Consider the following 12,316-nt stretch of genomic DNA (forward strand, 5'->3'; position numbering starts at 1 on the left):
AATTTTGCATGAAAACATGTTACCCAAGCACAAAGTTGCCTGCTGTCACATTGGAAGTATGATAAATGTTTAATGAAAACAACACCACACAGCTTGGTGTCAGACAACAGCTATCACACAGTCCTGCTTTGATCTGAACAGACACTTAAAAGGAGTTCTGAGTGCGCTGTGCACTACAGAACTCTATAACCTATATGCAAATACGAGAAAATTACCATAAATGACTTCCTACTGCATAGCGTGGAAAGAGGTAAGAAAAAAAAAAAACATGACAAGCTCCAGGAGTGTCTGACTGCTGTCAAACTCCGAGAAGTCCAATATTCCCAATTTACTTCTAATGTCATCTGCCAAGCACTGAAAAGCTCATCAACAGGCATTTATCACCCAAGTATCGTCCGCAGAACCTGCTGGGATGCTGCCAGCGCTGAGCACAGAAAATAAAACTGCAAGTGCTTTGGTTAAATGCCACTGAGAAAGGTCCCCTAGACAGAGGCGGATATATTTAAAGACCTAATGTGGAATTAAAAGGAAAAATTAAGACTACGTTTGAAAAACAAACTCTTCAGTTCTGTAATATGTGTCAAAGTATTTAAGAAGCTGTGAAACCGTTAATGTACAAATGTATCAATAGCCTTATTAAGTATCAGAAATTAAAATGATGGTCGGGTTTGATTAATGGCACAACACTTTTTTCATAACAACTGAGAAGCTGCTCTTAATTTATTCCATTAAAAATTGTCAAAACCACTTTAAAAAGTAATCCAAAACTGGACTAAGAAAGCTAGGGTGAAACTCGTAAATCTAGCAAAAGTTATTTAAAGCTAGCAAGTTTTTAGTAGGTTTTTTTCCTCCCAATTCAACATTGAACAATGATCCTTATGAAAAGAATGTTTCAATGCCAGAATTTTGCATGTTCTTAAGCTAATCAAGACTTTAAACATCAAAATTCAACAGCACACATATGCAGGTCAAAGAAAACATGTATGCAAGTTGTTGTAAAACAAGTGAATTAAAAAAAAAGCATAAATAAAAGATGAATGTAATGCTTTGATTAGCACAAAGTTTAGTGGAAAAATATTGTAGCAGTATAATTAGGTATTTAAGTAAGTCAGTACTATAAAACACTTCACTTTTGAAGCTTTCGACATCTGAAGATTACTCGCACGCAAAAGTTGCTGGTCTAAATGTTGGATTTGGGAGTGGAAAGAACTCCATTAGCGACAGAGCTTTCACAGCAGCCTGCAAGCTGTGATTTGCAGTCGTCAGGTCCACCTTGGGAACGCACCACAAGGACGTTGGACGCGGGGCACGGAGCACGCACCAGCCGCCCCCCAAAACCCAGCCTCCCCCCACCCAGTGAAAGACCTGGCCATTTTCACAAAGCCTCGAGGCACCTGATGACAAGTTTCATGTGTCACTCTGATCTAGTCCTCAAGTCATGATTTAAAAGAACCACATACCATTATTTTTAGAAACACTAAAAATATATATATATATTCCCCAGATTTAATACCACCTTAGAAGAATTCATGTTAGGAACACTTACTTATGGTGATACCTTTAAAGTATTACAGAAAACACCTCATTATATATATATATGACTAAACTGCAGTGCTAAGATGCTTGTCAAATAAGCCACCTTATAACATTTAGAAAAACTTCTCACAATCTATAGTGCATTTTTAAAAGGTCACTAATGTCCAAGACTCAGGATATAGCCTAGCTAATACTATCTTAGCAATTCATATACCATACAATAAAGAGCAAAGCTTTCAAACTGGACTGCTGTATTAAGCTTTGAAGCCAAAGAAACATGGGAGGGGAAGAAGGGTTGCTCTATTTCATTACAAGCAAATAATTGCCGCTTTCCAGTGAACATGATATATCACTTCTTAAAATAAGTCACAAATGAAGGAAAAAAGAAGGAAACAAAATGTGTGTCAGGTGCTGAAAGTCTAAAAGACAGTGCGCCCATAGGTGTCACAGGTATATAAAATAAAAATTACATTCCGGGACTGGCTGGAAGCCTGCTTTAATCTTACCTAAGGGGACGCCAGAATGAAAACCATACATATAGACCCCATTCGCATGTCAGAAAAAGCATGCTAAGTTTGTTTCATCTTAGGGGGGCAATGGTACCTGAGCCTAAGGCACCTGGAGACCTCACCAGAAAGGATCAGAAGGAACTGAAGCTTGAATCTCTTCCAAGCACAGTCTTGATGTAGAGCTCAAGTAATAATCACGCTGTTGTAACAGGAGAAAGACGTTTTGCTTACCTGTAACTTATCTTCTCTAAATACAGTACTTTCAAGAAATTAACATTTGATCAGTAAACCTGACTGTATCTAGCACCTTACTTTCCTGTTTTGCCGGGACAGAATCTTTTTCAATAGGAACAAACGATTCTTGAATAAAAACCCCACTGTCATTAGTTCAAATCTTATTTTGAAGCATATGTTTCTCTCTAGAAATTAGTGCAATTCAGCTTTACCAGTCAACGTAAATTTTTTAAAAATCAGATTGATAGGACAAAGTACATCATTATACTTCCAGGAGGACTACCATTAATTTTCCCATAACCAATCCAAACCACACAGCGAGGGCTTACTGTGGCAACCGTAGCTCCCTTCTTGATAAGCCATTGGAAATTAAACCCAACCTGTCTCATTCCTTTGATGCACAGACAAGGCTCTTCCCTTTCTATTCGGTGACCTTTTCTGATCAGTGCTGCCCATTTTTTTGTTTTAGCCCAGACTGCATACTCTCACATGATTCATTTTCATGAGGGGAAAAAAAAAATGAAACCAAGAGAAGAAAAACAGGAAATGGGACAGCCAAATGTTGGACCTGATAAACTGCTCTGGTGGAACAAAGAACACTAAAGTTTTACTTTTTTCAAATAAATAAAAATTTAATAAAAGAAAATCACTGGACTAAAACTTATTGGTAAGAACTAGACACCAGATGTCGACTACGCATTATAAAGTTTTGCAGAGCCAACAGAAAATGCTAATGCATCACAAAATGCATATTGGTCCTTATTTTATCAATTCCACTTTATTTATAACACTTCGTAATATATCAGTAGATATAGTGTGTTCTGTAAACATTACAAAGGTGTGGTAACACCTCGATACAGCACTTGTCAGTTAAACTTTCAGGAGAACAGGAAAGCCCCCAGCCATGTGCGTGCTAATTACAAAGCAAGAGCACTGGTAGAGTTCTAGTATAGAGCAACGGTCCAAAGCAATAATGCGCACAACATCACTACTGCAGTCATGGGTCATAACTAGAGAACAATATTGTTATTACAAACAGAAATAGTACTTGAAACTTGGCTTGGGAGACTGGATGAATGGAAAAGGCTGCAAGGCCCAGCAAGTGCTTTTACCTTGGAAATGCTGACAACAGTTATTCAAAAAAAGTCATACCATTTATTGATTTATTTTTTTTTATCATCTTTCCAGGCAATAAACCTCTTTCTCCCATGCACTGCAACAGAAATTCAAAGCCAAAGAAAAAGAAAAAAACGGGGGTGAACACAGTTTGAACAACTACTATGAGATTAGGAGACCAAAGCAGCAAAAGCAAACTGGTTAGTTCAGATTACTTGCAAAATGGAAGGAAGGTAAGTAGCAACGCAGTAATTGAATACAAACTAGTTAAGAACATTTCTTGCTACCTGCTTGTCATCAGCTTTATTTTGCAGACTTTTCACTGGAAATGAAATAATTCCGATAATCTGAAAGATGGATTATTTTTTTGTTTATGAATATTTAGGGTGTGCTGCTGGGACGCTTTCTAAGTTTGCATTGCTATACCTTTTAAGTGAATACAAAACTATTTCAAAGCTTGTTAGACTGCTCTTAACACCAGTTTTTTTTCACCAAGTACTGTCAGATGCTGTAAATGAGCTTCCCAACCCAAATTCAAAGCAGCTGCTACCACAATCTCCCTCCATAATGGATGAACAAATACTATATCCCTTAAAACATTTCAGATTGTAAGAACAGAAGGGTTCAGCTGTTTTGCTATGACTGTAATACAGCCTGTCTCCACGAAACAGCTAACACTTCTCCAACATTCAAAAAGTTCAGTGTTCAACCTTAAAGAATCTTCACAGTAATGGAGAACACCAAAGGACGACAACTGGATTACTATGGCAGAATTTTTTTACTCTTGAAATCTCTTGAGATGTTTACTGGGAAGACAAGATCTACTTTGGAAGAATCTAAAGTTGCCCTGATTTAAAAACCAAACACAAGCCTTTCTCCCTCACATCTACAAACATACACAAGCCAAGTGCCAGAAAATAAAATTATCATTAGATTTTATATGAGCCACAAACAAATAAAACCATTTGCTCCTTAATTAGTGCAAAAATTGCATTTTGATTCTCCACTTTAGAGGAACAGTCAAGTTCTAAATGTATGACTACCTATCTCAGATAACTGCAGTGCTGACAAACTGAAATACCTTCTTTTAAACAAAGTGAAACTATAAAGTCAACCAGCACCTGCTAATTTATATTCCATCTTCTCACAATCTGGCTTTAGGATGATCTTCATTATAGCTTTAAAGTAGTTATTGTCAATAAATACATTCCAAACATGCATGAATTTAAACTGAAAACTAGATCTGGCCCTTGATGTGTCCTGGAGTACCGGTAAGGATCTATTCCAAACAGAGGTCAGATGACTATTTTTTCCCTCTACAGGCCCGCTGCTGTTGGAGTTTCTAGAAAGGCTCTGTAGAATAACATTACTTTCAGTGCCGATCTAGACATGAGATCTAGAAATTCATTCACTTGGAGAGTCATCTACAAGAGAGTCCTCTTAGTATTTCACATCCAAATATACACCTGACAGTCATTTTTTGTGTCCATTTAGACTTGTTTCCTCATTCTTCAGAGGGAAAAAAAAATGTGAACGACAAGTTGAAAAACCAGCACCATCCTTGTGTTAGTTACAGCACAATATGCCGGGGGAAAAATAAAATACTTATTTTCTTCCTGTCTAAACTGGATTCAACTTAAAACAAACAAACAAAAAAAGCCCCACTATTTTGAGGAGGCATTACCTATCTCTGTTTACTGTCTCTTCAATGAAGACAGCTGACGGAGCAAATCAGTTTAACGCTTCCTGGTCTACTCCAGCAGTAAGTCAATTGGGTGAGCAGCGAAGTTCCAGCCAAGGCAGCAAACCCTTGGGCTGCAGCGGACCCGCATCAGTCGCAGAATCTGCTAAGACACTCGGCTGCAGAGGCAAGCTATAATAAGAGTTATAATTCTAACCATACCCACAAAAGGACATCTGACACCATGACAAGACAAAAATCCTAAATTGTAACATACACCCTCAAAAAATACCAGCAAAACCAACTTGCTACCTCCTGCTGACCACAGCCAACTACAAAAGGCCTTACAGTTACTGGAAAACAAAAAATTCTATCTTGGTGCCTTCCTCAGAAACGAGCATCAAGATAGAACAAACGAACCCTTGAATCTCCCTGCTGCCAACAGACTTACACAGGCAAAAGGCTCGCTCCATTTGTGTTGTACCATCCCTCCTTCCTATACATCTACAAACTAAGGACAGGTGAGCTTCCTTGGCCAAGGAGATCTTTTCTTTCCCATACTTTTCACCCAAAAAGAAAATACATACATAAATGATACAGAGGAAGAAAGCTGAGAGCTTGGAAGGCTTGAGGAAGCCTCATACAAAAACACAACTGTAAAACATCTTACTTGGCATCATTTTCCGGGAGCACACACAAGGCAAAGAGAAACCACACTAACTCTCTTTGTTCCTACACACAGGCATTTAAGGAAAACTGCAGGTTCCGAATTCACCGTCACTGGGGTCTATAACAGAATATTCCGTAGACAAATAATTGTGCCATAACTGCAAACTGCAATTGCATCAAAGAGCTCTGTCTTCTCCGCATATTCAAATATGTTGCTTTGCAAAGCCTTTAACAAACAATAATGTGACGCTGATACGGTCTCAATCTTCAGAATGACAAATAACTGTAAAGGGAAAAAGCTTCTCAGATCCATATTCTCTGTACAGATATACTTTGATCACTATTTGATTAAACTGAAAAACATGTCCTCGTCCCTCAGAAAACTTTATGAAGCACAGATTATATCAGCATCATCCCAAGTACATTTCATTTTCTAGTCTAATAACGCTCCAAGTAAGAAATCCCTGTACAAAGCCCACCAGTCAGTACCTGAGCTCAGAGGAAAAAGGACCGATATCATAAACTGTTTCTATTATCAATTTGTACTCTTTGTCCTAACTACCTTGGAAATCACCCAAACAGAGCACTTTGTTTTCAAATTTAGCATAAGCAGTTTTGTAAGTTATCAAAATATAAATTGCTTGCTTCCAAAAAATATCTGGGCACTTCTGTGTTCTTCCTACAGCTATCTCATATTGATCCTTCTTACAAAAGGACATAAAGTCAGGCAGTATGCTAATAGAGCTCTGCTATATACTCCAACATGATTTAAGATGTGCTTCTACACAAAGCCCAGAAAACCTCTCACATACCAAACGTTACGTGCTCAGTATGGATCCTTTTCCTAATTTTCTACTTCAATTAAAAAACCCCAAAGTTTTGGCTGGAACATCCAGGCTTTTGCTCAAGCCTTCTAGAAGTACCAAAATACATTTGAACTTAGGTAAAAAGAGTAAAAGGCATCTTGTTTGTGACTTATCAGACATCCTGCAAACACCTCAGGGGTTCTGTTTACACTGAATGCTACTGATTGCTGAAACATCCACAACAAGAAGATACAAATATCCCACATGGTTTAGTAAAATGAGGAAAGTATCCCTTGAAATGAGTGGAAGACACCAAGCCTGAAGTTCCCAGCAGTCTCAGTAATGTACTGCAAATAAGAAAAAAACATGCAAATAGCTAATCCTGAATATTTACATAATCAACGCTATAATCGTGGACAAGTAGTTAATGATACCTGAGAGACCTAGTAACTAATATCATGAAGCCATGAAACCAGGGAGGTAATTGTGAGAGATCTCCACGAACGTGGGTGGAAGATGCTACTCTAGAAATTCCCATTTAGCGTCAGTGGGAATCCACCAAAGGGAAGTTCCCGAAGTGGCACACCAGTGTCTTCCTTTTTGAAACCAATCACATAAACAGGGAAAAGATAAACATCACAGTAAAGGTTGCAGGAGATCAAGATGTATAAAGCAGAGGTAATTACATAAATTGCCTTCCCTGAAATTTGTAAAAACAATCCCAGTCATTTCAAGCAGAAATTAGGTTGACAGCTGGTTTTGAAAGGCAGTCCATCATTCACCCACAGCAAGTGCTTCTGCTGAAACTGTACTTTGAGTCATAAATGAAGCCCAATAGGAACTTCTATGACTTGGGGGGGTGGGGGGGTGAGGGGGTGGGGCTGCACTGTGAAATCCATCTTTTGGTAAGACATAGTCTTCATACTTTCCAATACTCCTCATTTTTTCCTTATATTGTGGTTATTGCATATTGGAAAAAAACATTTCTATTAATCAATTGAAGAAAGCTATTTAGCATACCTGAAATCAAGGGGAAAAAAAACATTTGCAATTTCAAACTAAATGATGGTTTAATTGTTGTCACATTGCAGAATTTTAAAATACTAAGAATCACAGTATTCAAAGATTTTAAAAAATTTCCACTTAGTTTATATAAAATATCATGTACTATCAAGCAAACTGATTACAAAAAACAACACTAAATTGCTCCCTGTTTTTATTATAGTTATATTGTTTATCATTTCACTTACCCATGCTTCGTGCCATACATCTCCTTTTCTTTTCCTTTGCCCTTCTCTTTTATTTTTTCTTTCTCTCTGCCTTTACGCCGCTCTCTTTCACGAGACCCGCTATGAGTTCTCCTATGACTGGATCTTTCACTACTTCGACTATAAGAACGTTGATGAGGTCTTGATCGTGATCTACACAAAATCCATAGTATTAAAATTCAGCAGTCATACATTTTTCACTGTCACTCTATGTTAGATTTGTTATATAGTCCAACTATTTTAAATGCATTTTTAAATCATTTAGTAATATAATACTTTTAAACAAAAACCTGCCAATTTATCAGAAGGAAAGTGAAAACACAAGCGTTGCTTCTACTCTGAAGGAAGAATGCAAAATAAATTAAACCACACTACATAGTATTCACCCATTAACAAAGTAATCTGGTATTACCAAAGTAATCTTTGAAGCTATTGGAGAAAGAAAGGAAGAAAATTTTTACTTGAACATTAAACTTTAAATTCTTAAGTTCTGATCAATTTACCTTGGCAAATAATCAAAGCATTTAGAGCTGCTACTAAGTGCTTGTATTTACATATTAAATACATTACTACTACTAACGATGTTCCAACAAAAACCAGAAGTGACATGTCCAAACCCCTGTCTTTAGCTTGCAGAGCTGACACTTGCACACAGCTTCTTAATATCACCCTCAGATTTGAAACACATTTTGCTGAAAACCTATAAATAGGCCAACCCTACAGGCCCAATAATGTAAGAAACTTCATACAGGTGCAAGGGTTTCTGCAAATATTTAGTTCTTGGTTGCAAGTTACAGCCGGCTGAACATGAGCCAGCAGTGTGCCCAGGTGGCCAAGAAGGCCAATGGCGTCCTGGCTTGTATCAGGAATGGTGTGGCCAGCAGGCCCAGGGCAGGGATCGTCCCCCTGTACTGGGCACTGGTGAGGCCGCACCTCGAGTGCTGTGTTCAGTTCTGGGCCCCTCACAACAAGACAGACCTTGAGGTGCTGGAGCGAGTCCAGAGAAGGGCAACGAAGGTGGGGAAGGGTCTGGAGCACAAGTCTGATAGGGAGCGGCTGAGGGAGCTGGGGGGGTTTGGTCTGGAGAAGAGGAGGCTGAGGGGAGACCTGATCGCTCCCTACAATGACCTGAAAGGAGGGGGTAGCCAGGTGGGGGTCGGTCTCTTCTCCCCAGTAACCAGTGATAGGACAAGAGGAAACGGCCTCAAGTTGTGCCAGGGGAGGTTTAGATGGGATAGTAGGAAGAAATTCTTCACCAAAAGGGTTGTCAGGCACTGGCCCAGGCTGCCCAGGGAGGTGGTGGAGTCCCCATCCCTGGAGGTATTCAAAAGCCGTGTAGACGTGGTGCTTAGGGACAGGGTTTAGTGGTGGGCTTGGCCGTGCTGGGTTTATGGTTGGACTCGATCTTAAAGGTCTTTTCCAACCTCAACGATTCTGTAAGTTCCTACGTGGCTACAGAACACTCTTGTCTCAATCATGTTATCCATTCCTCTGTAACAAATGTATGCTGTTACTGATATACTTGAATGAAAAAAAGATCAAGTATTACAATATGACTCTTTCTATATGTATCCAAAAAACCTTTTCATTATTCCTGAATTTCTTTTAGATGATTTTCTAAATTTTAATTTATAATTTATCATGGATCAGTACCTCTTTTCTATGGTACATGAGTAGCTACAGACAATGAATATTTAGGAAAAGAGCAGTTCAAATTTGTGTTAGTTCCTATTACAACGTGCATCTTCATAAAAGTTCTGATGGCATCTCATTTGAAAAGTTTCATTAAGTACTGAGAGGGTTGGAGGGGAAGGGCATTTTTAAAAACAGTGTAAGAAATTTATTTAGCACCTCTTGGAGTGCAAAACTCCAAAGGACTTTAAAAGCAAAATCACATACAAAAGATCAGTCAATTTTAAAGGCAACAACTGTTTAATAAAACTCAACAACAGAGTAAGCAAAAGAAAATACTACATCCAGATGAAGCTATAAATTACATTTAGGAAGAATGCTGTTATTGAGTCTGGAATTTGTCTAGCGTACGGGGGTTAACATACCTGTTCTTGCCATTGAGCCCTTCAGACTAGCACTAGAGGTCAGAACCTCCGTTTTACGTTTCATTCAGCAGATGGCATCTCTTGCAACACAATATCTCCTATTATCGGTCACACTATTAGCGCTAATACAAGAGATCAAATTACCACTTAAGTGGCGTATTATGGACTACAGAACATTTTCTGTCTCAAAATGGATTTTTGTTATGTCATCACAAATTAAAAAGGCATCTATCCATTCTTTAGTCCTCAGGTAGAGGCAATTTTGACCTAAAAGAGTATTCTGGATATTAGATCTATTTTGCGGTTGGCACAAAGACACTGGTTTTACAAGCATCGTGACCAGGCAGGCACAGATTTATGGACCACCACCCTACAGACATTTACTATTCAAACGGTAATCATGATTTCTGAGAACTCTGCAAGTAAAATGCAAAGTCAGAAGCAGTAAAAAGAACAAACCAACCAACCAACAGCCCTGTAGCAATACAAATCACCTTCATTTGATGCAAGGCCTCTCCTTACTTAAGGGTGTAGTCCTTCAAACAGAAAGAACTGAGGAATTGAAAATATTTATTGCTAGAGAGATTACTTTCTCAGCTCAAATTTGAACTTGATTTCACATCTACCTTTCGCAGGTGCAAATAACAGCAAATTCAGTTCAGATTACCTGGATACTCAAGTCCTAGATTTCTGTTCGTTCACATGTCTAAGCAGAACAAATGCCAGGTATAATTTATACACAGAAAATCAGCTTTTAAAAATTGAAGGTAGACTTGTTGCATCAAATTTGTACTAATGTAGTTAGAACAGCACTGACAAACCGGTAAACATTTTATTTACAGCAACTGTCACTGTTCTTTCATTTGCAATCTTTTGCACCCATAAAATTCATTAGCCTAGAGGGATCCCTAATCATTGTTCATCCTTTGGGTTTTACAATTATAGCAAAGAGCTGATACAGCTTCTGTTCCCTGTCCCAGCCACGCAGGTGAGGCAGGCAGACGACTATCAACGGGCTATTACAGTGAAGATCTTAACAAGAACGTTAAGTTCTACTCCGCAGAAGCCATCTCTGCAGGACACATCAGTTCAGTCAATCCTTCAGTTATCAGAGCAGTCAATCTGGGCTCTAGATCAGTCCAGAGCACAGACGCAGACAATCCAGAACTGGCTTCATGCAGAGACAGCTTCGGTTAGGTCAGACTTGTTAGCTCAGACAACAAGTTAGCACACACAGAAGGGGCTTCAGGGCAGTTCAGGTGTAAAGTCTGACTGCCTCCGCGGGCTGCAGAGCCCCAGCCTAACCCAAACTGCCTCCCCTGCCCTATTTGAGGGAATCTATAGAGGGAACAGTGCAGAAAAAAAGCTGCCAAGTGGATATAGTGCATTCTGCTGCACCTGAAGCAACTTGCAGAGTCTCTCCTATACGTTTGTTCCCCAGTAGCTAAGACGTACGCAGGGTACAGGACAGAGCAGCCAAGACAGGGGCGCTGAGGGACAGGGCCAAGCACATCCTAACGCAGCCTCTTGATGCAGCACCAGGCAAACACCAGCCACGCTGACTGGTGATGGATCTGCCCAGAGACATACCTTGACCTCCTCCGAAGATGTGTTTGCTTTAGTTTGCCATCATTGTACACGGTTCTTTGCAAATATTTAATTTTTCATTATTTGCCCTTACGGCTGCGGAGCTACAGCCCTCTCAAATAAAACTGACTTTGCCTGCTAAGTTCATTGTGTTTATTTATATTGATTGCAAGCAGTATTTATAAAGCACAGATAAAGCAACACAACCAGAAATACAGAAAGATGTACTAACCCCAGCCATGAATAGGGGTGAAGTAAATAAGGAAAACTGAGGCAAAGAAGGAAGGAACAGTCTGACATTAATGTTCCCCTCAATTCCTGAATGCTAGTGAAACTTAGATTCTGTTAATCATTTTTAAACTGGAGTAAATACTGTGCTTCCAATGTTGTACAGTTATGAATATTTTTGAAAAATCTTATCTTGTATTAACCTTTCTCCTTCACAATCTATCCAAAGTCATAGTGAAGGAGGACTATTAGAAAAAGCACTAGGCAACCACAACACATAGCTTTATTAACAAATTTAAGCTGAATCTCAACTCTTGCTTAAGTCTTCTGCTAGTGTGCAAAAAAAAAAAATCTTAGGGACTTCTCATACAAGTAGAGGCATGAAAACTTTAAAATATATTTGCTTAACTAAGTAACAGCTTAGTATATTACGAGTTAAGACATTTTGTAGTTTTACCACATTCTGATGAAACAAAGGAAGCACAGAGACTAAATACTTTATGACAATAAATAAATAAGATGGCAAAAAAAACAACCTTTGTGGTATAATTCTCCAGAACAATTTCATCATACGTGATAAAATATGTTCTGCCAGCAATACTTCTAAAACTGAACCAGAATTAAC

At 38.7% G+C, this 12,316-nt stretch overlaps 1 protein-coding gene across 1 annotated transcript in view; it reads right to left on the bottom strand.

The window, feature by feature from the left end:
- Positions 1 to 7,801: 7,801 nt before the first annotated feature.
- Positions 7,802 to 12,316, bottom strand: part of LOC104165541 (serine/Arginine-related protein 53-like) — a gene marked incomplete at its 3' end in the record, with an annotated part of 31,192 nt that continues 26,677 nt past the window's right edge. Inside the window, exon 3 of the mRNA XM_009705191.1 lies at positions 7,802 to 7,972. Coding sequence (XP_009703493.1) covers positions 7,802 to 7,972 — 171 coding nt within the window. The remainder of the gene's footprint in view (positions 7,973 to 12,316) is intronic.

Source organism: Cariama cristata, unplaced genomic scaffold (assembly GCF_000690535.1).
Source record: "Cariama cristata isolate BGI_N322 unplaced genomic scaffold, ASM69053v1 scaffold14488, whole genome shotgun sequence".
Lineage (NCBI taxonomy): Eukaryota > Metazoa > Chordata > Aves > Cariamiformes > Cariamidae > Cariama > Cariama cristata.